General features: G+C 40.4%; 2 protein-coding genes across 6 annotated transcripts in view; one reads left to right on the plus strand and one right to left on the minus strand.

The window, feature by feature from the left end:
• Nucleotides 1–436: 436 nt before the first annotated feature.
• stoml3b (stomatin (EPB72)-like 3b) lies at nt 437–4,168 on the plus strand. Its single transcript, XM_022209442.2, has 7 exons — nt 437–752; nt 2,025–2,128; nt 2,231–2,303; nt 2,392–2,474; nt 2,567–2,770; nt 3,259–3,393; nt 3,548–4,168. Exons 1-7 carry the CDS (start codon nt 689–691, stop codon nt 3,734–3,736), a joined length of 852 nt encoding a protein of 283 aa, XP_022065134.2. The 5' UTR covers nt 437–688; the 3' UTR covers nt 3,737–4,168.
• Nucleotides 4,169–6,685: 2,517 nt separating this feature from the next.
• mtus2a (microtubule associated tumor suppressor candidate 2a) overlaps nt 6,686–27,224 on the minus strand; it is a 53,049-nt gene continuing 32,510 nt past the window's right edge. For 4 of the 5 annotated variants that reach the window (XM_022209414.2, XM_022209397.2, XM_051937777.1 and 1 more), the window contains 12 exons: nt 25,558–25,722; nt 16,071–16,169; nt 13,528–13,715; nt 13,318–13,443; nt 11,785–11,851; nt 10,893–11,107; nt 10,695–10,800; nt 10,540–10,613; nt 10,334–10,432; nt 10,074–10,193; nt 9,839–9,939; nt 6,686–9,598 (listed from right to left, as the gene is read on the minus strand). In XM_022209414.2, the coding sequence (XP_022065106.1) occupies nt 9,118–9,598; nt 9,839–9,939; nt 10,074–10,193; nt 10,334–10,432; nt 10,540–10,613; nt 10,695–10,800; nt 10,893–11,107; nt 11,785–11,851; nt 13,318–13,443; nt 13,528–13,715; nt 16,071–16,169; nt 25,558–25,722 (1,841 nt within the window). In that variant the 3' untranslated portion in view covers nt 6,686–9,117. The remainder of the gene's footprint in view (nt 9,599–9,838; nt 9,940–10,073; nt 10,194–10,333; nt 10,433–10,539; nt 10,614–10,694; nt 10,801–10,892; nt 11,108–11,784; nt 11,852–13,317; nt 13,444–13,527; nt 13,716–16,070; nt 16,170–25,557; nt 25,723–27,224) is intronic. The other variant, XM_022209430.2, reaches the window with a different exon arrangement.

Below are 27,224 nucleotides of genomic sequence, written 5' to 3' on the forward strand. Positions count from 1 at the left end.
GGACTGGAATAAAAGAGTTAGCAGCAGTTCTACAGGAGCGAAACATCAGAAAATATTTTAAGATGTTTAACTGAATTGGGACTGGACAGACTCAATATGCCAAGTCCCAAATGGACAATGGAATGTATTCAATATTATCCTTCACTATGCTATGTGAAGAGTTTATTTGCGAAAACAGATAACTCCATTTTATAAGTTTTTAGAAAACTTTTTTTGTATTGTTTACTTGAGATAATAATAACACTAATAATTTATTTTGTCATGTATTTTTCTACTGAGTCAAATCCATTCATCTTCAGTTTGATTGATATTATCTCAAGTAAACAATAATAAAAAAAAGTTTTCTGAAAATTCATCAAGACGGAGTTATCTGTTTTTGCAAATTGACTCTTCATGTATATTTTCAGTATTGCAGTTACTTCTTTAATTTATTGGAAGCTAAGAAAGATTTTGTTTCCCTGTGCTTCACACCTAAAACATGGCATTGCAAAACCTCTGAGATTATCCATTGACCATCATCACGACAATTACACTTTGTAGATGATCAACCCAGAGTCAGAGCCACACCTTCACCTTGAGCTACATTTTATTGCAGCATGGCCACTTTAAAAGGCTGGATCACCTCCTCTTGATTAGTTGCACTTCAGCTAACTGACTCAACACACTTCCTACCAGTTTTCAGCAGTTAATGGAAATGGAGAACCAAATGGAAAGTCAGAAGAGAAGAGGAAGGAGCAATGACAACCTCATTTGTAAGTGAACCTCAGTTTATTTATTTATTTTATTTTATTTTTTTTTACCGAGTTTTAATGTTACATAACTGGTTGCTTTGGAAATATCACTAAAACAGACTTGGTTAAAAATCTAAGATCAACAAAGGTGTTGTTTACTATTTCCTGAACCATGAGCTCCATGTTAAATGTACACTGCTATTAGATTGTTTTGTTAGCATGAGTGCTTTATGTATTTTTTTATAGATCGGCGCTTACTTATGAAGGTGGAAAGCAGCCCTAGTGGTAAGGGCATAGTGTAACTCCATCGTCATAGAGATAAATGGTCCCAAAAGCATGTGACTGAGAGTGTTTGTGTGTCCGTGCTCTGTTAGGTCGGTGAGAAGGGAGAGCTGTCTTGTGACACAGTTAGACTTCGGCTCAGGTGTATGTAAATGTATCCAAATGTGGTTGTTGATACGGGATTCTTTTTATATCAGAGATCTTTCTTTAGGTCTTGGGTTATCACCAACCTGTTGGGCTTGCTTATGTAACAAAGATAGCTGATAAAGCTCTATTCTATAAAACATGAAGGTCAAAAACAGAAGGCTGTTTCCTGTTGTTGAACAAATTTCCTGTGGTTTGACCTAGAAAGACAGAATAAGATGGGGTTTTTTTTACTCTTCCCAACGCAAAGGAAATGACAGCAGAAGAAATATAAAAACCATGAAATTGAGGCTTTACATCAAAATATAGTTTCAGTCCCCTCACTGTATAATTCTGCATCCTGCTCAAGTGAAAACAAGGAAGTCATATGTCACTGTATGATGGATTTATTGTAAAACAAGCAGGGGTAGAGTCATGGAAGCTGGTGGATGAATACGACACGCAGACTCTCCCTCATTTGAATGCCCTTATTTATTAGCAAAGAAAAACTGCAAGATCATATTGTACGAGAAAACATTTCTCTGTTTGCACTGTATACAGGAGAGTTTCTGTGCGTAAACAGAAAGCTGATCTGTGCGTAAAACTGCTTGTGCTTTTATCAGTGTCCATTATGATCGGAAGGACAATATTAATTACACCTGTGGCATTGAAAATTAGCTGCTGTGCCTCTTTTGTGTTGTGTGTTTGACTCCAAAATAATTTCAAACTAGTTTCTAAAAGGTCTATGCCTGAAACTTTATGGCTGATTTTCATATTTCTACTCGATATGACCAAAGGAATCAGATTTTAGTTATTCTTCTCCATTTCACATGTGGTTATGTGGTTGACAATATAACAAACACACCACTGTTTTGTCTTTCTTTTTAGCCGATCGAACGGGGGCATTAGGATGCGTTGGTTGGACCATTGTCATACTCTCTGGCTTGTTCACTTTTCTCCTCTTCCCCCTGACAATCTGGTTTTGTTTCAGGGTAAGTCAGCTCAGGAAGCCTCACAGTGGGCTGAAGAGCAGAAACCACTATTTCCTTTACTGCTAATGTGAATGTGAACTGACTGTCTTTGTGGTACTGCAGATAGTTCAGGAGTACGAGCGTGCTGTCATCTTCAGAGTGGGCCGCATAAAAGACAGGAAGCCTAAAGGACCAGGTAGGAACAATCCAAACTTTAAAAACAAATGTGGACCAGCTGTTAATTCAACATTAAAAAACAAAATATGTTTCTTCTTTGTCCATAGGAGTCTTCTTCATTTTGCCGTGCACTGATTCCTTTGTGAAAGTGGATCTGCGAACAGTTTCTTTTGATATCCCACCGCAAGAGGTAGAGAAATGCTCCTTTTCAGCCTTAAAAAAACATTTCAGTTAAAAATCTGTGGACACACACATGGGCTGACATATGTGTTTCCACTCTAGATCCTGACCAAGGATTCAGTGACAGTTAGTGTGGACGGTGTGGTGTACTTCCGGGTCAGTGACCCCATCGCGTCGGTGGCCAACGTGTCTAATGCTGACTTTTCCACCCGTCTGCTGGCACAAACCACCCTCCGAAATGTCCTGGGAACTAAGAACCTTGCTGAGCTTCTGTCTGACCGTGAGGGCATTGCTCATAGCATGCAGGTACACAATCTGAAGCCCATTTAAAGTCAGCAAGCCTTTGAAACTAGCACATATCACACATCTAAATACACAAGCAGAAATCAAACCCAAAATAAATTTCAGTGCCTTGCTATGGTAAAGTGGATTTGACGTGTGAAGCTGTTAGAAAGCTGTGATGTTGGTCTCAAGAGATTTTTTTGAGAAGCTAGAATTCCCTTTTTAGCTAATTGCTTTTGACCGGATAGTGTGATTCATTTTTTAACAAAGAGACCTATTCTACACCAGTGGGATTGAGACTCTCTTGTGCCAATAAATAAAAGCGACACAGTAGGCTACATCTGGTTGGTTTGGTTACCTGGTTCTTCATCTCTAAACGACAGCTATATGTCTGCATTTCCTATATGTTTGCCATGCTATAATGTCACTATTTTTCTTCAGCCCCTATGTAATTCATACATATTACACTTAGAGCTACAGGTATGAGCTCCTTCTCTTCCTGTCTTTTCCAGAGTAACCTGGATGAAGCCACAGACCACTGGGGCATCAAAGTGGAGCGCGTGGAGATTAAAGACGTGAAGCTGCCACATCAGCTGCAGAGAGCCATGGCTGCTGAAGCAGAGGCTGCGCGAGAGGCCAGAGCTAAGGTCAGGACATGTAACATAACAGATCCATACAGTATTATACAAGCATGAATTTCATAAACACAATGTGTACATTCAAGTACTGAATAAGTATTAAAAGATAACTTGCAGAAGTTATATTTAGGCGATCCTTATATTTTTCTTTCTGCATCCATAGGTGATTGCAGCAGAGGGTGAGATGAATGCATCACGTGCCCTGAAGGAGGCGTCCCTCGTGATTGCTGAGTCTCCATCAGCCCTGCAGCTCCGTTACCTGCAGACCCTCAACACCATCGCGTCAGAGAAGAACTCCACCATCATCTTCCCTCTGCCCATGGACGTGATGTCTCACTTCATGCGGAAGTGAGGTGTCAGGCTCAGCGCTAGCTCTGTGTACTGATTATCGTAAAACATGAATCGAATGGCATTGGGATATATTTCTGACTGTGCCTGTTTTTAGGGTGCAAATAATGCAGACACTGCATGGCTCTACGTGTGATTGCAAAAGACAGCTTTTTGGTTTATATAGTCAAGCCAGTCCCACTACCCATTGGTGATTCAGATCCAGAGTAGTTGGTATGTATAAATGAAACTGTTTTAAAATTTGAAAATAAATTGTATATCGTTCATAATGTTGTACAGTGCAATATTGACCAGCTGGGTGTTTTGATACATTATTGTAAAATATTGAAAATCTTTAGTTTTATTCTTTGTAATACAACTTGCAGATGCTTTGTTGCCTCTTGGTTCACGAATTCCTATTATCCCCATGTATTTTAAATAAAGTCCATTTCAGTCATTTTGCAGATTGGTCTTTTTTTCCTTCCTCCTAACTTTGAAACAAGTTACAGCTGGGCTTCAGGTCACATTTGGAAACAAGAATACCCAGTAACAAAAGCATGACTCAGTGTTTATACACAAAAAGAAGAAATTTAAGGAAATATATGGAACTGAAAACAATAAAATTTACGCAAATAGTACTTTCTGGAATGATTTTTTGTAGCATCTTAAAGCTGAGTGTTGTTCTAATGTAAGAAAGAAAGACAGCAGACTGAACAAAGAAAATGTAATGACCAAAATGTCAATATCAGCAAACTTTAAACCTGTTAACACTGTTTAAATACAGTGAAACTTTTACTCACAGCCTGTCCTGACTATGCAAGCCTGTGATTAAAGACCATTTCCCCCAAAAAGTATTTATGTATATATATATATATATATATATATATATATATATATATATATACATATATATAATTTTTTTTTTTTTTTTTTTACCTTGTTGGCATGTCAAAATGTTAACGTAATTTGCAGGGTGGGCTTTTTCATATCATTATTCTTCTTTTGAATCAATTTCTGGGTTGAACATGTATGGCTGAATTACTACAATATAATAACTTGTCATTGCGCACTGTAGTTTTATTTTACTGCTTGAGCAGAGTTGTAGGTGAGCTGGTGTGCTCAAGCTGCAGCAAGTGGCAAAGGGATCAGTGGAGACTTACTAATTATTGTCATGGATTTTAATACACTTAATTGGAATGCAAGAATCATCCTTAAATAAAACATGAAGACTTTCTTAGGTTTTCTTAAATATTTTAATACTGTGTTCTCCCGAAAAAGTACAAATAAGAGCATCAACATACTGTGTGTACATTACATTGATGAACTATTTCGTTCCTCGTCTTCTAGGTCTCCTACGCTACAGTTACATCTTGACCATCACGAATGCAGAGAGGTAAAAGAAGAGAAAAGGGAGAGCAAGAAACAGCGAAGACAGAAAAAAACATGCTTCTATTACTCTGTTGGTGCACTAAGACACAACTCATGTTGTAAATGTATTTACATTCAAACGTACAATCAGTGCCAGAACAAACAAAATTCAGGAAACTTTGTCTCTGGACCAAAATCAGAAAGGAGTAATTGTATAGCTTACCTCCACAAATTGAAATTGTAATGCTGAAAGTTGACAAGCCATGGAAACATTTGCTACAATAGCATTTAAAAATCAACATGGATATTTTACTCCCTAATGAATGAAATACATTACCCATGTTTTATTTTGTGGGGAGGCTCGACCAAGTGCTACATATTAAATAGCTGCTACATTGCGGTCAGGCAAGAGGTCTTTCTATATTAAACAAACTCAAAGGAATCACTTGTATAAAATGCAGTCATTACATTTTTGACATTCAGCACATAGTGAGACACAGATGTCCACAGGACACATTGAAGGGTCATTACAATACCAGTTCATCGTTTAGAAATCATAGTCCATTCAAGCGTGAAATATTCATTTAAGTTGAAGATTGGTAACTTTACGCGGTCATTTGTAAACAATACTTTTGTTGCATCCTTAGACTGTGGTTTTTTTTGCAGCTGTAGCGACCTTTAGGAGGGACCCTAAAGAATCATTTAATGACACGGGTCATGTAATCCTAAACATCTGAAAACACAGTGACTTTCTGACTGGTATATTCTTACAATTGATCGTTATGCAAAGACATTCTCAAAATCATTGGCGTAGGTACAAAATCAGTGACAATTGAGATGCATTTCTCAAATCCTATGCTGCACCTGACATTCTTTTGTTTAAGAGCATTTAACCCTGTGTTCACATCATACAAAAAAAAATCTCAAAAATCCATCAAAACAATCACTTCTTTTTTTTAAAAACTTTTTTCAAGACCGTCAAAAGTGCTGGTATAGCAATTACAGATCTACTGAAAAGTCTGAAAAACTGGTAACTCAGAAACAACATCCTTTATATGCTGGTAAAAAGATTACATTTTCATCGGGAAATGAACAGAAGATGTAGCAATGGGCATTGTAAGAAATTTCTAAAATCTGTGCCAGACCTCAATAATGACCCCCCCACCCCCACCCCCACCCCCCAGCTTGCCCCACCAGCCCGCCCCCCCCATGCATCTATTTAACTATTAACAATATTACACTAGTTTGCTACCCCTAACTCGTGCTCCCATTTGCAATGTAACACAGACTTACTCTCATCCTTTCTCTCTGGTCTTCTCTATTTACAGCGGCTCATTTTAATAGTCTGAATAGCTGTAGCTTGGTTTATGTGTCAGTAAATCACTGAGATTACACCGTGTATAACTGTAGTTTTCAGCGGTGACTTGCTCAAAGCCGGATGAAAGATTAAGACCCTGAGGGTAAGTTAGTCAGTAGAGTACAGTACAGGAGGCAGCTATAACATATTGTACGCAATAAAATAATTCTCATTTTTATAAACCACTGGCTGGTTTCTCTAGTGTATCTTATATATGTGGAAAAAGTATCTCGGGAAATATCTTGAGAGTGTATAATGTTCTGCTGAGAAGCTATACAAAAGAAAATTGAAAGAATTTCTAATCTAAATTTAGAAAACAATTCCCTGAAGGATATATTTGTGAGCACTGACAATTCAGCGCAGTTTGCAAAGTTTAGAACGTAATGATGAAGGAATTAGAAAAGTGTTATTCACATAAATAAACCAGAATCATCAGAGGAGGTTATGAAGAGGTTAACACAGGTTCAGAAAGGTCTACACTAATCTAATACATCACAAAGAGGTAAACAGAGGATTAACCTGTTTTTTTTTTAAACCTACATAGCTTATAGACACATATATCATAAGACAGTCCCCTGAACACCATCTATGTACAGGTGTATGCAAAAATCTGTACATCCATGTGTAAACTGCTTTCATTCTCGGCTCATCTTATGAATCCTAATGAGCCAATTAAGACCTAATGAGATTTTACAACTAAACCTTTGCAACTAAGAGTTTCTTACCATTTGAAGACAGCCTGATATTTGCTCGAAGGGTCGTTTTTACATCTTCTAACATCAATAAAAGATGCAGTTTGCCCAGGGGTGTTAGATGTTTTGCATACAACTGTATGTGTGAGGACGGCAAGTCAAATAATCTGCAGCTTATCTGCGTTCTCCTTGGGCACATCACATCACAATTCCACTTGTGTCCCATAAGTGTTATTTTTCAAAGTTACAAACATCATTTACTTCCTCCACACCTCAAGCTTAATAAATAGATCACAGCAATAATAAAGTTTCACGATAAAACTGGAAGACTTTCACAGTACATGCTTGCTTAAGTAGCAAAACACATGTGACAAATAACTTAGATAGAAACATCACATCATAAAGAAATTCACAACATTTAGAACAGTGATTCCTGTGCTAGGTTTCCCCCTTAGCTTTGAAGTCCCTGGTAGCTGTGTGATTTTGTTGTTGTTTGCTGTTGAGCTATGGAACACAACAGGCTGCACATTCCCACTGAGGTAAATACAAAATGGCAGACATAGTTTTTGCAAGTTGACCTGAGGGATCCCAAAAGTGAAAAGTAGCTCATGTGGTGAGACACTGTCGGAAGACCTGGCAAGGTTTCTTTTATTTAAAAAAACACTTTGAACATCAAGGTCTTTGTATTTTGCAGGTTAAATGGCTGGGGTTCCAAGGAGGGCTTTCCCACACAAGTAAAACTATCAGCACTGAACTAATTAGAAAACATTTGACTAATACTTTTACTAACAAACCAATTCTTTATCCAAAGTCCTTAAAAAATAAAACGTTGGTCGTTCTCTGCTGGTGAGGTGGCAGGACCGAGTATAAGGCGCTTTGCTTGGGATTTTTCCGGATGAAAAGCAAAACGAAACAAAAAGATATTCAGTTGAAAGCTGATCCAGTTCATAATCCAGAATTGCAATCCATTCATTTAAACAGAATTGAGTATATGAAACTAATCCCAATGAGAAAACATAGCTTATTCTGCTAAGGACATGACTGTGTTTTTCACATGCCAGAGTATTCTGGTGATCAGAGTGTGCTACTTTCCATCTGTACTGTCATACTGTGCAGGACTCGTGACTACCCATGCAAAGGGAGGTTTAACCTTTCAACACTGTCTGTGCCACTATCATACAGTATATACACTCTACATTTCAAGACTCTATATTAATACAAGTGTGGACTGGGGACAAAGAGCTGAGCTTCAGTCATCTGTTATGTATTTTCACATTACAATGTGTCTGAGCATATTTCAAAAAAGTTGTCAGCCTCACCAAGAAAAAAGGAGCTAACTCCCATTTTGGGGCATAACTGTATACTATATTGCCTTATATCACTGTTCACAAAAACTTCAATGTTTGAAGCAATCAAAGAAAAAGGAAGAGGAAAGCTGGTGTGCTGTTGCTCCAGGACAATGCATTCATCCACACAGCACAGGTGGCAGAAACAGCCAAATGTGACTTCGAAATGTGGTCTTTCACAAGACATGACCCATCTGTCTTCTATCTTTCCCCTAAACTAAAATCCAACTCGTGTGGTTCACCATTTTCAGACTGATGAAGATGTCATGCATGCTGTTGAGGAATATCTGAAGGCTCAAGATGTGACCTTCTTCCGTGAAGGGATGGTGAAGCTTGAACTTTGGCGTTCAAAGTGCATTGAAGTTAATGGAGACTACGGAACAATCTTTCTCCTGTGACATTTTCCCGGTGAGGCCTGAACTTTTTGAAGTGCCCTAATATGCCTGTTATGTTATTGTTTTCTCTGCATCAAGTTGTGTTTAACATGATGGTTGGGGAGTTCAACATTGTGTAACCGCATTGCTTTGATGCAGACTTTACTGTGTGTCCAGTTACACAAATCTTCTGATTTCGTCATCAAAAAGGGGAGGTGGAGAGAGAAAAATGTAAGGAAAAGGGGAAATTAGTCAGATAAGGAAAGAGCTTATCTCTGTAAAGAGCTAAGACAAGAATTTGAGTTACAGCGACTGGCCGGTGCCCTGTGTGTCGGTGTGGCTGGGTTGGAGGAGAAATTCTGATTCACAGCTGCCCTGTGAGTAGGTGTGGCTGGGTTGGAGGAGAAATTCTGATTAATCGCTGCCCTGTGAGCAGGTGTGGCCGGTCCTGGGGAGAGATTTTGATTAGTAGCAGCTCTGTGGGAGGGAGAGGAGTACTGGGCCTGCTGGGAACAGCCGTGGCAGTGACTGGGGGAGTCACACCCTGCAACAGGTGAGGAGAAGAATAGCGGGGATGAGGGGACGGGGGAGGTGGAGAAGGAGCGGTGCAGTGGGGAGGAGGTGGGGGACATCAGCGGGCTGGTCTGGAGACGCCACAGCAGCTCCTCGTTGTTCCTACTCAGTCGCTTCTTCTCAGTGCTCTCCTTCTCCACAGACTCCTGGAGGTTGGCGTTATCCTCTGACAGCTGCCTGCAAGGGGAACAGCACAGAGGAAGGTAAAGTCTGCACAAAGTAAACGATGCATAGTGTTACATGCTGTGCTAAACTGTTCAGAATTTTTAGCTAAAAATACATGTCTACTATGAGGATAAAAATTTGAAAATCTGAAACTCTACCTACAGTGTGTACCACATGAGCTACAAGTATGATGTGTGTGATAGACTGTAAATGACACATTACTGACACAGATGATGACCGGATGTGTCTTACCTGGACAAGGCCAGGTTCATTTCAATACGAGCCTTCAGATCTTCATTCTGCTGCTGCAGAACCTGGACCTTCTCCTCGAGGAACACATTCTTTTGGGCCTGCTCAAAAGCACAATACAACCACAGCGCAATCTTTCATTCACCAGACACACTGACCAAACACGTGTTCCCAGACCAGGCTGCATGTGTGTATTTGTGTGAAGTAGGTGGTGTTATGATGGCTTATTTGAGCCTACCACTTTCTCCAGGTCTGAGATCTTCTTCTCTTGCTGGTGGATCTGCTGGTTCTTCATTTCCACAACTTCTTTCAAGCTCTTCAGATCTTGCTCAATGTGTTGGTATGGAGCTAAAGCATCCTACATGTGCAACAAAAAGACAATAGCAAGACAAGAACGACCGAGAATAATAGCTGTGATTTAGAATGATGCCACTCATATTCTCAGAATTGCAGCTCTCGTTCCCATTTTGGCTGTTCATTAGATTTATTTACACTCACAACTATCTGTTCATCCGTACTCCTCCTCAAAGCCTCCTCAAAGCGTTTGGCTTTGTCCCTCAGACTCTGGTTTTGAAATGTAAGAGTATCCACTTGATCCTGAACAGGGACACACAGAGAAAAGTAAAATCATATTCTGCATCATTTCTATGTGTAAACCAAAAAAAAACAAAACAAAAACAAGTATCTTTTTTATCCAATCATACCTGTAGAGAAAGTCTGAGTTTCTCAAAGTCCTCCTCTAGAAGCATCTTCTGTTGCTCGTGAGCTTTCCTCAGATCTAAGAAACACCATACCAAAAGGAAAATTGATGCTTTGCCTGCATCATATTGTGCTTTCTAAATGAGGCCTAAAATTATACCTCTCATTGTGCGGGCGTGCTCCTCATGCAGTGTTGCCATGGTGATGTTATGCATGTCTCTGAGCTCCTGAATGGCTGCCTGGTGGCCAACTGTCATCTCCTCTACCTAACACATTTGTATACACAGTAAAGCTGACTTACAGCAGATCTCATTACATATGAGATATCAGATCTCATCCCATGATGCCTTCCTCTCACCTGCTCCTGCTGGTGAGTCCTCAGCTCCTCCATCTCTGACTGGTGCTCTGCCTTTAGGTGCTCTGTCTCTGCCGAGTGACACTTCCGAAGTCCTTCCTCCACAGCAGCCAGCTCAGCCTCCTGCTGCAGCTGGAGCTCTTGTAGTTCTCGCTCAAAAGCCACCTCCAGTGCTGTTTTTTCCCGCTGGAGTCTCTCCCAGCGCACTGAATTAGATGCTGTGTATGAAGTAGATTGCATCATTTGATATTATCTTGTTAGACAATGCAAACAATTCAAAGTTTGTGCCCTGTAGATCATTTAAAATCTGCATTTCTATTTGGGAGTCAATGACAGCATTTACTTCAAGTTGAATGTGTTTCAAATGAACAACAGCAACAAAAACCCACTAAATTAAAAAATAAGCAGGTTTTCACTGAAGAAACCTTTACATGTTACTGTATGTATCTGTGTGTGCTTTTAAGAGTGTGTGTAATTTTTTGTTTTACTGATCAGTCCAGCTTTTTTGTGACATTTTAATATTGTGATGCCAAGGGACTGCAGATGGAAATTAGCTTAAAGCTCACTCTGCTTTAAATGGCAACATTTATGATTAATATTGTATATGGTCCCTTTTTAAATAAACTGATTAATAATAATATGAAAATTACATAAAAATCAAATAAAACTAATAAATAGCTGCTAAATTGTATTGAGCTGCTTCAGCTTTACACATTTTTTGAGTTGAAATATACTGGATGCCTCAATAAGACATGTGCACACAACAGAGTCAGGGTTAATGATTACAGTGATATAATGATTGGTCAGAGTAAGTGGAGTTAAAGTCCAGTGTGATATGTTTTATTTGATTGTTTATGTATTTCATTTGCTTGATCAAATTTTTATTACCACTCACCCATTTCATCTCTGATCTTTTGCATTTCCAAGTACAGCTGTCTTTGATTTTCTTCTTTAGTTTTATTCTGAAAATTGGAAATGAACGACATTTTGATACAGTGCAGGATCCAAGTATCATTTAAACAATTCAAGGTGACACAGTTGTTAAATATGTGGTAACTGCCGGATAAACAACCCAGAGCAATGCTAGAGGCTTTATGAGGTTATGTTAGGGCACCCGACTCATCGCTATATTAATGTGCTGACTTTAACGCTTATCAAGTTTATCTTTTTTACCGCCCGGAAAAACCTCGTTTTCCGGAAGGTATTGTTTTGAGCTGCATGGTCTTGCTTGCTTGTTTGTCTGTAACAATTTGGTTTCCGTGCGATAACTCGATAAAATATTGATGTAGCCTCACCATATTTGGTACACAGGTGTACCATAATAAGATACAGGTCAAGTTCGCATTTGGTGACCTTGACCCAATTTTCAAGGTCACAGGGGTCATCTTTGTAAATGTGGTGTCCGATGTCACTGGCTCATGTCCATGACATACAGATCACCTCACCGGGCGGTCCAAGTTTGGTAAAACTTCTTGTTTTTATAAGAGCTTGTTTAAGCTACAGCTGAGGTTGATGTGGAAAACTGATGAAGCCATGTGCTAAAATCAGACCATAGAAACAGCATTTGGAAAAACAAAATCAGCTTTTTTGGTTTTCGTCATGCTTTATGATCGGAATTCATGCTTATCTGTCAACACGGCAGACAGTAAACCAGAAAATCCTGGAATGTAAACTCCCAGAGTTGCTTGAGCAAATGTAGATGTCGCTTACTGATAAGAATAAACATGCCCAGCACAAAGAACATACATGCAGTTGTATTCTGTATGTTGTTGAATGACTGATGCCAGCAGAGGGAGCTCAAACCTACTCAGTCAAGCCAACTCTTGCATCATTCCTGGATTCTATATCTGCACTGTGGGCCAGTGCTAGCAGCACTCAGACAATGACCATAAACAAGTCAGACAGTCCCTCGATAGTCTGGCAGCCGTATTACAGCTGTAGCACCGTCGAGGCTAAATCTTTCCATCAGATACCATCAGCTGGATGAAACCAGCTCGGTGACACACTGAACTCTGGTAGACCCTCTCTACAGTCACCATCTTGCTCACCGTGCTGCTCATTGACCATGCTGTGAATCTCACCTCCAGGTGGTAAATACTGTAAGTGGCCTGTGTGTGCACTGTGTGTGTGTCACACCATCCCGCCTTGGAGAAAATGAAAAGGTTGAGACACTATGCTGTCAATCTATACAGGATCACATGTGAACCTTTAAATGATCTCCTGTTATTCAGAGGTTGCACTGTGGAAGAAACGGAGATGATGATGATGATGGTGATGATGGTGTGTACTGTCCAAGCAGGAGTATGTGGCCATTTTAGACCAAATGCATTCTATGCAGAGCAGGTGCTGTCGATCAGGTTAGCACTGTTGTTATGCAGGTTCTGTGGGGTTATTATGGTTTATCTACTGTAACATTCCAGTTCACTACCTTGAGGCAATAATGCTGAGTGGTAATGATGAAGGCTTCTAAACCCAGAGAAGTCTTCCTGAGTTCATCTCGTAGAGATTTCAGCTGCCTCTCCTGCTGTTCACAGCGTCCCTGCAGCCTCTGAACCTAAGTGACAAAGAATCAAATACAATAGAATAGAAGAGAGCAAACTCCAAGTCGTGCTGCCTGCAGATTTCCTCAGTAACTCACCTCCTCCCTTTGCTCTTCCTTTTTTCTCTCCTCTGCTTGCCTTTCTCTCTCTTTCTGTTGAGCCTCCTCCTTCTCTCGCTGCAGGTTCTCCTGCTGTTCTTGCTGCAGCCTCAGGGGTGCAACACGGCGAGGAGACCCGAGGGGAGCTGACCCTCGCACTGCTGCTGCAGGCCGCTGCCCAGACTGGACTGCAGGGATGAAAGACAATACAAACATAAAGAATTCAACATATGTTTTCTAGGAAAAACGCACATAATGACATATGACGTGGAAGTATCCCATCATATCACGTGGCGCGCGTCATTAATTAGCCATGTACCAGTTCTTAAATCTAGCAAGGACACATCTATCCCTAATAATGAGACGGATGAGTATTAAATCAGAGGAGATTTGACCTGACCTATTGCTAATGACTGTGTTCACATGACAAATGGCGATAAGTTAATTGAATCTTTTCTACACAGGAAGCCTTGGGGTAGTTCCTACACCGGTGTTCCTCATGATGGACTATCTAATCTTGTGATAAATGTGATTGCTTTCCCATAATGATTGAATTGCACAAGAAATGTAGCTATATTATTTTCAAGTGTTTGTGTAAAAAAAAGGCTTCACTCATTAACGATGGCAGCAATTTAAAGGCGGGACAAACAAGAACAAGCCCATTTTCTGTCGGAGGGGCAGGACCATTAAGTTGCAGCTGACATACAGGCAAGCTGATTAACCGCTGTAGCAGTCACCTTGTCATGCAATGTGTATATATATTATACTACATATGAGGATATACCCAAAATTCTTAGAAAATCCAAACTAACCTGTGTGTGCCAATGTCTAAAATGTACACACACACACACACACACACACACACACACACACACACACACACACACACACACACACACACACACACACACACACACACACACACTAAAAAATGCAATCACTGCAGCTCCACATCGCCGTCCTCCACCATATCATTCAGGCCTGCTGAAGCATGGGGAGTTGTCTCCATGACAACGTGTGGCTGGGCTTGGGGTGCAGGGTCCCAGGTAATGAGTGAAGAACCGTTTAGAGGGAGGCAGACGTGGGGTGGAGTGGATAAAATGAAGGGAAGGCTCAGAGAGAAAGGTGCTGAGAGACAATGAATTCAGTGAGGGGCAGGGGAAAGGTGAAGGAGCGTGTGGGTTACCTGCAGATACTCAGTGATTGTAGTGGTGATGGACGAGTAGAGCCAATTTAGAGAAAAGAAAAGAGCTAAAGGTATAAACTGAACACAGAGATGGGGGATTTTCTCTATGAAAAATACAAGAACTAAACTCAAAAAGGCAGGTGTGCGTTTATTCCATCCAAAAATCCAGTCTTTGCTTCGACATATTTCTCTTTTCCCTGTAAATAATATCTACCTCTTTTGCAGACACAGACATACGTAGACGTCTGTGGGTTCTACTTGAAAGGTTTCGAGTGAGGATAGTGAATACTTAATGAGTTTGTATGGGTGAGTGTGAAGGCTGCATTCAGATGACAGCAGAGAGGCTGATGGATGAGGAGTAACGATGTGAGAAACAATGAGAAAAGGTGATGGCGAACCTTGTGAAGAGCATAGACTCTAAGAGGGTGTCTATGTGCGTTTTATAGGGTGTCATAAAATTCACTCAGGCTGAGTTATTGACGAGGCGAATATCAGTTTCATTTCAACGCTCTGGCTTTTTGCAGGCACGCTGTCCAGAGCAACTTCAAGACGGAACAACACTAGCAACTGTCAATACCTGTAAATCTCAGGAACCGACAGAAAAAAATGGTGGTGCTGAGACTTACAAGAAGAAAAATGGTTTTATTTGTGACTGTGTGGGAGGAAATAAGGTCCAAGGAGAGCAAGTAAGATGCAGTACAGAGAGGGGTGAAAAGCAGCACTTTAGTGAGAAAAAAAGAGAGGCCTGAGGAGATGTGCATCAGCTCTGCGAGGAAACGTTTGGAAGCCGCTCAGAAATCCCACAAGAAAATGATTCTACCACTGCAGAGCTGAGTGGAAGCAAAGTCCAGACTGCATAGATCAAATCACTACATAGAAGAAAGTGCGAAGCTTTGCAAATCTCCTTTAGAAGCATCGAACGGCCAGCACTAGACGTTTGAAATGAATGCAAGCCGCTCCTGGCTGTGGATGGATTAAGGACAGAGCATAAATATGAAAAAAGATTTGGGAAAGTAAATGATAAGGAGAGCTGGAAGGGGAGAAGCAGCTGTCGAGAGCCGAGCAGTTAAATTAGAAGAGGACTGCACCTAATAGGCAGATTTTTTATACTTCTCAGACACATATGTAACTGATATGAATACCTGTCAGAGTAGGCAAAGAAGAGTTGTTACTAAAAATAATAATGATGACTCCAGTGAAAAAGTCCAATTATTTATCTGGCCCTGTCTGTGTGAGAAAGTCTGACAGATTTTCAGTGTTGACTTGCATCATCACTACACACCTGTGGAGAAAGAAAACTGCTTTTCCATTATGTACAGTACGTGCATATTCATATTTTTTTGAGGAAATAACTCACCCGGGGACTGAGGTTTGGGAGGAACCACTGCCAGCCTCTTTGGAGATGACGGGAGGGAACGTGTGACCTCTGAACTCCTCTGAAACTCCTTCCGGCCAACTGTTATTAAACCAAGACCAACAAATCAGTAGGTGTTAATTAGCCTCGAACATCACACAATCACATTTGGCTAATGCATACTGTCAGTCAAGCATCTGCACACATGCACACACATAAGCCTCAAGTCGATCGTCCTTCCCTGGCTCACTCTCTCATTTTCTTCTTTTCCATTTCTTTGCTGATTTTTTTTCCTCTTTCTCCTAACTTTTTTCAATCTTTCTGTTACTCTTCTGCTTTCATCTCCAGCTATCTCCCTCCTGCTGTGTAGTATAACTATGTCCCACAGGACTTTGGGCCAAGGAGAAGCAGAAGCCTACGACGGAAGACGTGCCCATCACCTCGTTGCTCTCTGTGACATTACGTGCTTTGTAGTCGAAATGGGAAACAATCAAGAATGTACAATATTTGATTGATATTGTTTCTGTGCTCACATGTGTTCTTCTGTATTACAGTTTAAATCTGTTGCTGAGCTGGTGCGCTGTACGAGTGTGAAGCGAGTAGCTGAATTTGAAATAATTAAACGTGAGATGTGTTACGCAGAAGCTCAGAATGATAAAAACCAGAGAGTAAAATCCTGTGTAGAAACAAACAAAAAAAGGTGAATAAGAGAGTAAAAAGAAAGGAAGTTTGAAGAGGTTAGCAGGGAGTCTGTTGTGAAGCTGAGAGGAGAGGAGGAGAGAGGCCTTGAAAAGAAGCTAATTAGACCTGTTATGGGAGAGAAGCCTCTGATCCTGAACAAATCCCCATATAACCCTAGAGAGATACTTCAGGCCTGCAGAGACACTGTGTGTGTGTGTTGTCTGTATGTGTGTGTTCGCTATGCATGTTTTGGTGCAGCAATGTAAATGTGGCTCTTGGAGTGACTCATTACTGTCGCTGCACAGAAGCGTCACATCTTACCACTGTAGTGTTACCAACACAGCGAGACTGTGTTGATTTTGTGTTTAAATTTAGATGAACTATGGTTTAGTGGCAAACCAAAGGGCTGATAAGCACTATTATCACTTGACCAGCTGTTTAAGAAAGCAGAGCTGCATTTTCCTTTGATAACTTTCCTCTGTGGCATGTCATGCTTGCATATTTTGCTTGATACTTACTACCATGTAAACTCTAAAAGATCACTCTGGTGAAAATTACTTTTTTACCTTGTCAACATGCCTGTAGAATAGAATAAATAGAATAGAATCACTTTATTCATCCCCGAAGGGAAATTCAGTTAGGGTGTAGGGTTTCTTTCCATATGTTGGTAGACATATCATGAGCAAAACAAACAGTCAGTGCCATGGCTGAGCAATTTCACCTTGGAACTACAGTGTACAGATGGCAGTCTGGAAATCACAGGGTTTCATATGTAACAAATCTAAGGAACCAATCCTTCCATGTTCTGAGATGGGACTTTTTGTACCAAAATTCCTCTTCAAAATTAGTTTCTAGATTGAGCTTAGATGGCTGAATTTCTTGAATATTATAACTTGCTTGAGCGTAGTTGTAGGTGAGCTGCAACAAGTGGAGGGTGGAGAGAAAGAAGCAAGAAGCAAGACCCAGTGTGGAGTTATGTCTAAGCCATTTAAGACAGGAGGGGGTTATTTTCATGTTAAAAGAACAAAACAAAACAAACAAACTTCTTAATATGCAGCTTTGACACACAAAGATTAGTTTTTAGGGGTTACTTAATGACCAGAGTCCAAAGATTGAGTTAAACATTCCCCTGTCCCTGTACTTCTTCTAATCAGTTGAAGAAGTTCAGAGAATTCCTTCATGTGAAATAACCAATGTTTGACTAACTATGGCAGGAATTTGTGTGCTAACAGTAAGAACACTGACAAAAAACTGTTGTTTTTTCATTGTTATACACAGAGTCTGGGATTCTGGAGGAAGATAGTTGCTGTTTAGCTAGTTAGCATATTTAACTAGGTGGCAAGTGCCAGATTTATCATCCATCTCGCTTCTACAGTCCTTTTCCCCTCATCTCCCATTTCTCATTTCCCCTTTCCTTTCCCCCTGTTCTATGTATGAGCATGAGCATGCACGAGCTCAAATGCTCAATAGTTTTGTGTGGATTAGTCCAACATACTATGTTTATTCCCCATTTACAGAGTCAGAGTTGTGTTTGAAAACCAGATTTTTTCACATGCACAGCGCACAGATGGCAGACCGAAAAGACACATTCAATTAATTTGACAAGACATGCCTTAGATCAGAATGACAAGCTATATCTATGAAGAAAAAAATGTGACAATCAATTTGAAAATAAGATTGTATTCAGATCAGGTTGAATTTTGAGGCCCCATTTTGTTGATATTTGATGCAGGCTGTGTTATGTGGACAGGAATACAGATCTGCTTGTCTGGCCTGTACTGTGAGTGCTATGCAAATGATGAATGCCTCTTTTGTGGACACACATGTGTGACTCTCAAGTAAAAGCTTGCTGTAGGATGTCTGCACAGGATTTTATCGAATACTTTCTAGGTGTTCAGCGGGAATCTGTTGAGAAGATGAGTGTGTGTCTAACAGCTCTGTAGAATAGTATGTCATTCAAGAAAACATCAGAGTACAATATGTCGTCTAAAAAATGCCATAGAATAATATTTCATTGCACAAGTAAAAGTATAGTAATTTTTAAAACTGTTCAAATTCTTATATGTTGCTAAAAAAACAAAAAACAAAACTAAAACAAAAAAATGTCATAGTAATAAAATCCTATAGTATAGCGTGTCACCCAAAAAGCGTCATAGTATAGCAGGTCGTCCAAAAAACATCGTAGTATAGCCTGTCGCTCTAAAAACATCATAGTTTAGCCTTTGGTCCACAAAACGTTGTTCTGTCCTGGCTGTCTGAAGTAGGTGAGAAGCAACACAAAAGCAGTCCAAAGGCTGGTTTCCAGAGGGTTAGACAAGTATTTATTTGAAAGAGTAAGTTTACAACAACACAGCAAGTGAGCAGAAAAATCACGAAGTCTGTCTTTAGTTCAGCTAAAAATATCAGTTTTTGTCTTTTTTATTGACCAAACTTTTCAGGAAGTAGATGAAGAATAATTAAAGCTCTCATGTAGAAGTCCAACTTATTTTGGATCCTTGTGGAGAGTTTAATGTTAGAGTTTGTAAAGCTATGTTGAGTTTTTAGCCACATGGATTGTTTTGACATTTAATAACCGAGTCCTGAAATAAAATTACAGCTGTGGATTTCTGTCATTTAGTCTGGTCTAAACAAATAACAGCAGCATAAATCTCAAATGTCATTATGAAGAGTCTGGATTGAGGATTCTCACTTGATAATGATCAAAACATAAAATTCAGGTTGGTTTAAAGGAATATTCCACCTTAAATCTTTGAATGTTGACCTAAAAGTTTGGTTTCAGGAAGTATTCCACCTACAAAGTCCTCACACATCCATCTTAAAGGAATATTCCACCAAAAATCCCTGGACATGCACTTAAAATGTTGGTTTAACCGAGTATTCCATCCAAAATCCTCAGAGAGACCTGAGGGGCTGGTTAAAAGGAATATTCCACCTAAAACCTCAACTAGAGCAGTATGTGTAGCAGCGACAGCAGAAAGAGGTCCTCTCTGGGTGAAAGAACCGCGTCCGAGTGACAGCTCCCTTTCTGCTCTTACCTTACTCACTAAAATCAAGTGCCAAGGAGGACTCGAGTAGTTGACGTTTCCTGCTGCAACCTTCTCTTTTTCAGCTTTCTTCCACGTCCGATCGCTCCCAGCCCGGTTTTGTTGACGTTTTTGACCCTTTTTCCGAGCTTTGACGAATCCGAGAACATGAAGTACATCATCGGCATCGGCGGCGTAACCGATGGAAGGAAAACCACCCTCACCAACCGCCTGATCAAGAACCTGCCCAACTGCTGCGTGGTCCATTAGGATGACTTCTTCAAGCCCCAAGATCAGATTGAAGTTGGTTAAGATGGCTTTAAGCAGTACAATGTCATCACTCAGACTGGCGACCTGTCCAGGGTGTCCCCTGCCTTCGCCCGAGTCAGCTGGGATAGGCTCCAGCACCCTCTGCGACCCTAATAAGGATGAAGCGGTGTATAGAGAATGCATAGATGGATGGATGTTATCACTTCTCGGGACATGGACGCCATGATGAGTACGATCTACGCGTAGCTGGAGAACTCGGTGAAGTTTCTGAAGTCTCATGGCATTAATAAGACCCTGAACACAGAGATCGTCCTGAAGTCCGACCGCAAGGAGGAGGAGGAGACTCACATCCTCATTGTGAAAGGCTTCCTGCCAGGCGTAAACTTACCGTGACGTCACTCGTTGGTTTCAACGCCGAGAAAATGAAGCCCGGATTTTGCTACTTCCTGGTCGCCGTTTTGGATTTTTTGGAGCCAGTGACGTAAAAAGCATCATCAAACAGGCTGAACCGGAGAGCAACTAGGGGCAGGATTGGCTGAGGACTCTCTTATCCCGCCCACATTTTACCGCAGAGGCTTCTGTGGCTGTCTATCAAGTATAGCCACGCCCCCTGGCTCGGCCAACTTTAATGATTTATTTAAAATTCAGTATTGATTTATTTTAAGATCGGCCACCTGATCTCTCATTTTGACCATGAAAACTAATGGGAAAAAAATCCTGAGCTGTAGAAAATCAGCCTATCAAATTTTATTTTTTCCAAAAATGAATTGGGGTCTATGGAGCAAAAGCTTTTTGGAGCCAACCCTAGCGGACGGCGTGATATTGCAAGTTTTTGACACTTCCGGGTTGGCTTCAATTCTGGAGCCAGATGCTACGTCCACTATATATACAGTCTATGCTTCCTGCTTTACACCTACAGGCCTTTGATGAACGTGCTAAACCAACGTCACTTTATTTCCATCCCATATGAAGAATGCAAAAAGAAGAGGTGCTCTAGGAAGTACACGGTGCCAGACCCCCCCAGCCTGTTCGATGGCCACGTTTGGCCCATGTACCTGCAACACAAGAACATCTGCTCACTTTGAAATATTATTGAGGGCAGCTTCTTGTGACTTCTATGCAGAACACTATGATGTTTGCTGAGCTGTGCACTATTAAATGACTTAAGAATATGGAATATTGCTACTGTTTGTTATTGTTCTCAGTTTACTGTTAAATGTATAGAGTGTTTCTTATTGTATTTTATTGTATTTGATTGAAGAATATGGAGTATTGTTACTGTGTATTATTGTTCTCAGGTTTACTATTAAATGTATAGAGAGCTACTTACTGTATTTTATTGTTGCAGCTATTGATGTTGTAATTCACATAAACGAGGAAACAAGTCCATCATAACTTGAATGTTCACAGTCCAAAATGAAAAGGTCATATACAGCTTTCCTATTGGGTTAAAGAACGAAAAGAAACTCCATGAAAAATACTTTTTAAAAGCGAGAGGTCGGTAGCAGTTTTCATTTTTTTCTTACAACTGTTCGGTGGCCCCCCAAAATATCTGCTGTACCCCCCTGTGCCCCCCTACTAAAATTACTCTGGACCCACCCCTGCATGGTTCTGCTTTTTTTAAGCTCAATGTTTTTTTTTTATTATCCCTTAATGTTATCTCTATAATAAGATTTTAACAGGCAAAATGCTCTTAAAATACACTAGAATGAAGGAAATAGGATCAATAATTTTCAAAATTTTCTGGGTGAAGGGCCCCATACCCCCTATCAGCATCCTCCACAAACAAAATCGCACTCTAAGGTCCGGTCACAAGTTGGCAGTCTTGCATTTTTATAAGAAATAGCGTCTGTGCAGGACTTGCAGGTTGACAGCGAATTGCTTCAACTGCAAGTTACAGCACATTTAAAGGACACACAGGTTAGAGAAATACTGTCACTGCCACAGCATGGCAGGGATCTTTGTTCTTCATTCTACAAGACACTAAAAGTTTAAAGACATCCAGTAAATGTGACTGACTGAAATGTGATACACTGGTGCATCGAGTGCTAGTTCCATGTGTGAAAATACTCCCCATGTGTGAAAAGCATTACAAGAGCTGTGCTTGTCATGCTGGTGCTAACCATGCCAGGCGTGATCCAACAAGATCATCACATTTATTAGCAGAAGACTAAGATGAACATCCCAAATATGTAATGCTTGTATTTCAGTACACTTGAGCTTAAAGAGCTAAATTGTATTTTAAGCTCTTGGATGTGTTTTAATATTTCCTAGGGCATGAGGAAAAGCTGTCATTATGAATAGAAGTACACTGGAATTCACTGGCTGTAGCCCACAAAAGACAAGTGCACCCTTTGGTGTTTCTAAATTTATTCAGTACATTCTGTAAGTGAGTTGCGAGTGAAGTGAAGTGCTCAAGTGTTAAGTTAAAAATGACTTTCAAGAACCATTAGAGCAGAATTTCATTCTTAGATTGGTATAGATCTGGATTAAGTGGCAGAATTTGCCATTTGTCCACAGTCATGTGTCTGTAAACCACATACACACGTGGACAAAATTGTTGGTACCCCTCAGTTAACGAAGGAAAAACCCACAATTCTCACTGAAATCACTTGAAACTCACAAAAGTAACAATAAATAAAAATTTATTGAAAATTAAATAATCAAAAACAGCCATTACTTTTGAATTGTTGATTAACATAATTATTTAAAAAAACAAACTAATGAAACAGGCCTGGACAAAAATGATGGTACCTCTATAAAAGATTGAAAACTATTTGACCAGAGTGACATGATTAACTCAGGTGTGTCATTTAATTGACATCACAGGTGTTTCCAAACTCATAATCAGTCAGTCTGCCTATTTAAAGGGAGACAAGTAGTCACCCTGCTGTTTGGTGAAAAGGTGTGTACCACACTGAACATGGACAACAGAAAGCGAAGGAGAGAATTGTCCCAGGACATCCGAAAAAAAATTATAGACAAACATCTTAAAGGTAAAGGCTACAAGACCATCTCTAAACAGCTTGAAGTTCCTGTGACAACAGTGGCTCATATTATTCAGAAGTTCAAGACCCACGGGACAGTAGCCAACCTCCCTGGACGTGGCCGCAAGAGGAAAATTGATGACAAATTGAAGAGACGGATTGTTGGAATTGTATCCAAAGAGCCCAGAGCAACCTCCAAAGAAATTAAAGGTGAACTCCAAGGCCAAGGTACATCAGTGTCAGATCGCACCATTCGTCGTTGTTTGAGCCAAAGTGGACTTCATGGGAGACGACCAAGGAGGACACCACTGCTGAAAAAAACTCATAAAAAAGCCAGACTGGAATTTGCAAAAATGCATGTTGACAAGCCACAAAGCTTCTGGGAGAATGTCCTTTGGACAGATGAGACCAAACTGGAGCTTTTTGGTAAGGCACATCAACTCTATGTTCATAGACTGAAAAACCAAGCATACGAAGAAAAGAACACTGTCCCTACGGTGAAACATGGAGGAGGCTCAGTAATGTTTTGGGGCTGCTTTGCTGCATCTGGCACAGGGTGTCTTGAAAGTGTGCAAGGTACGATGAAATCTGAAGACTATCAAGGCATTCTGGAGAGAAATGTGCTGCCTAGTGTCAGAAAGCTTGGTCTCAGTCGCAGGTCATGGGTCTTCCAACAGGGCAACGATCCAAAACACAAAGCCAAAAACACCCAAGAATGGCTGAGAGAAAAGCGTTGGACTATTCTAAAGTGGCCTTCTATGAGCCCAGATCTGAATCCCATTGAACATATGTGGAAGGAGCTGAAACATGCCATTTGGAGAAGACACCCATCAAACCTGAGACAACTGGAGCTGTTTGCTCATGAGGAGTGGGCCAAAATACCTGTTGACAGCTGCAGAACGCTCATTGACAAATACAGAAATCGTTTAATTGCAGTGATTGCCTCAAAAGGTTGTGCAACAAAATATTAAGTTATGGGTACCATCATTTTTGTCCAGCCCTATTTCATTAGTTTGTTTTTTTAAATAATTATGTTAATCAACAATTCAAAAGTAATGGCTGATTTTGATTATTTAATTTTCAATAAATTTTTATTTATTGTTACTTTTGTGAGTTTCAAGTGATTTCAGTGAGAATTGTGGGTTTTTCCTTCTTTAACTGAGGGGTACCAACAATTTTGTCCACGTGTGTATGTGACAACATGCAGCAACAAAACACAAGCTGTTTCTGTATCTCACATGCATGGAGCTCAGATTTGCATATACATTATGTAGTTCCTACATACATTGACCGCAACATTGAAACCAACTGTCTAATGCTGTGTATGTCCCACTCATGTTGCTAAAACATAATTGACCGATTGAGGCCAGGACTTCATAAGACCTGTGAAGATGCCCTGTGGTACCACCCAGAAGTTGGCAGCAGATCCTCTATGCCCTGCAAGCTGCGGGGTGGGGTGTCAAAATTTTGATTCGATTTGTATAGGTCATTTCACAGATGCTCCACTGAAGTAAGATCTGGAGAATTTGCAGGAAAAGTCAACACCTTGGACTCTTTTGACATGTTCCTCAAACTATTCCTGAACAATGTGTGGCAGGGAGCCATATTCTGCAGAAAGAGGCTGCTGTCGTCAGGAAATGTATTGGACATGGAAGGATGTGCATAGACTGCAACAATGGTGGTACATGTTAAAGTAGCATTAATATGCAAGTCAGGAGGCAATGTTTCCCAGAAGAACACTGTCCGGAGCATCACACTGCCCCCATTGTCTTGCCTTATTTTTCATAGTGCATCCAGCTGCCATCTCTTCCCTAGATAAATGATGCATATGGTCCACATGAGGTAAAAGAAAAAGTGATTCATCAAACCAGGCTATCTTCTTTCATCACTGCATGGTTCAGTCTCTATTCTAGCCACTTTCTGCAGTGGACAGGTCAACATGAAAACTCTGACTAATTCAGCCTAATACACAGCAAGCCGGTACGCACTGTGTGTTCTGACACCTGTCAATATTAGTAGCATCAAGGTTTTTTGACAGTTTGTGTGACAGTAGGTTTTCTGCGGGACCAGACCACATGGGCAAGCCTTCAGTCCCAGTGTGAATTAAATAAGCCTTGGGTGCTTATGACACTGTTTCCAATTCACTGGCTTTCCTTTCTTGGATCACTTTCACAGGTACTAACCACTGCAAACCAGAATACCCAACGAGACCTGCTATCTCAGACGACTGGATCTGGTCCAGTCATCTAGTCATCCATTTACTACTTACTTGTTGTCTATTATATTAATATATGCCACCTCTTTACATGTGTCATTGTAACAAGATAACCAGTTTTATTCTCTTCATCACAGATCCGAATATACTAAAGCACAAGTTTTGGGAGATTTCCATTTTTCAGACAGTGGGTCTTGACTTATGTGTGTCCATGCAGAAATGTTTATTTTCACTTCTATCAAGCAAATTAATTCTGCTGCGAGACTGAGAATCTATAAATCATGCTCCATTCTTACACACACTCATCTACTGACCTCCAGGAGAGCTTCTTGGCTGTGGGGGCAGGTAGCGTCGTGGCAGGGCAGGGGTGGAGGGAGGCTGGAGGCTGTTGCTGCGACATGGTGCCCCTCTCTGATGATCTGTTGACGCAGTGCCTGTGGTCACTCTGTGAAGAGGAGGCTCCTCGCTCACACTCAGACCTGGAAAACACCACATTTCGTTCCTTTTATAAAAGGCTTATCATCTATAGGTTTCTAAATATATAGTGGGTATGTTAGAAAAACAGTCAAAGCTCCATTTCAGATTTTCTATATCTAAACTGCCATCCATTTCTTCCTTTTACAGTCAAACGGTTTTCTTCTACAATCTTTGCGGGCTGTGTTATGTCTGGATTTAGGTTCACTGGACTGAGAAATGGTTTGTAACCTCTGGGTCTCACTGCTAGTGCTCTCAATCTTCTCTTCGTTAACCTGAAGGGTAACCCACACCCACACACACACATTGCACCTGGCACGCATGTTTACACACATCCTCCATGTGTGCACACACAAAAGAAAAAACAATGTACACTTACACATACCACATGCAACAATCACTTCTCATCCTGGCCTTTAGTAAACCTATAATCTATCTCAAGAGCGGTGGGTAGCTAACACACAATCTGCTCATCTTCAGATCCCCGATCAATAATGAAACAACAGATTGCCTGCACCTCTCCACCTTCTTTGTGTGACAAACAGGGATGAACAAGCAATGAGATGGGGATTAAGCCATATAGCACAACTTTGTATTTCTCTACGACCCCATTAGTAAATTTAGGAAAACGAAAGAAAACAGATGCTAGGACAATTTGGCTATCAAGAGTTTCTTTTGGTCTGCACTGTCTTTTGCTCTGCCAAGCCCCTTAAGCATCGAGGATTGGAATAGTCCACTGCGGGGAGTCTCATCTACTGTTTTGGTGACCAAAGTACTCTGCATAGCTCAGATATATTTTATGTGTTGTCTCTGACAATTGTTGAATTGTATCAATATGGTGTAATATAAATGAACATGTAAAGATGCCCTTGTCAGTTCTTGCAAAAGACAGTGAACAGAAAGGTAAATGTACTTACAGTGTGACCAGGAAAACAGCACTGGTCCACATATTACTGTAAAATCCAATATTATATGTTTCAGCTTATGACTAATGACTTGCTCTGCTCCTGATTAACTCCTAAAACCAAGAAGTCACCGAAGCACAACAAAATGACTCCTGGGTGCATGTGTGTGGAGTTGTGTACCTCGGGTAATTAGAAAGCATATTAGACCCATTCCCAGACTAATACATTCATTTTGGCCAATAAATACTGTAAGGGTCATGTTCGTAAAATAACACAAGCAATGCTATTTTAAATTGTAGTTCAGTCTGTGTTTAATAGGAATGAGTCTCTAAGGGCCTGAGCTATATGGGGAATGTTCGGAGAAAATATAAGCAGATTTATGTTGTGCACATGCAATGATTTGCATTTTTGGCTTGCGACAGGCTAAAACATTATCTTCTTTGTTGCCCCTCAGAACTGGTTGTACGAGTTTGTGAATTGTGACCAGTTGAGCAAGTATCTTTGATAACAGATGCAGCAGAATTATGTTTTTTTTCTTTTCTTTTTCTTTCCTATATTGTTCATATATGTACACTGATAACTGAAAAATACATTCATAAAAA

The sequence above is a fragment of the Acanthochromis polyacanthus genome, chromosome 17 (genome assembly GCF_021347895.1).
Source record: "Acanthochromis polyacanthus isolate Apoly-LR-REF ecotype Palm Island chromosome 17, KAUST_Apoly_ChrSc, whole genome shotgun sequence".
Taxonomy (NCBI): domain Eukaryota; kingdom Metazoa; phylum Chordata; class Actinopteri; family Pomacentridae; genus Acanthochromis; species Acanthochromis polyacanthus.

Bases quoted from the DNA above. Each gene is read 5' to 3' on its own strand.
- stoml3b (XM_022209442.2), top strand. From the start codon at position 689: ATGGAAATGGAGAACCAAATGGAAAGTCAGAAGAGAAGAGGAAGGAGC. The intron at 2,304-2,391 runs GTAGGAACAATC...CTTTGTCCATAG, and splicing joins CAGGAAGCCTAAAGGACCAG to GAGTCTTCTTCATTTTGCCG. The intron at 2,475-2,566 runs GTAGAGAAATGC...TTTCCACTCTAG, and splicing joins TTGATATCCCACCGCAAGAG to ATCCTGACCAAGGATTCAGT.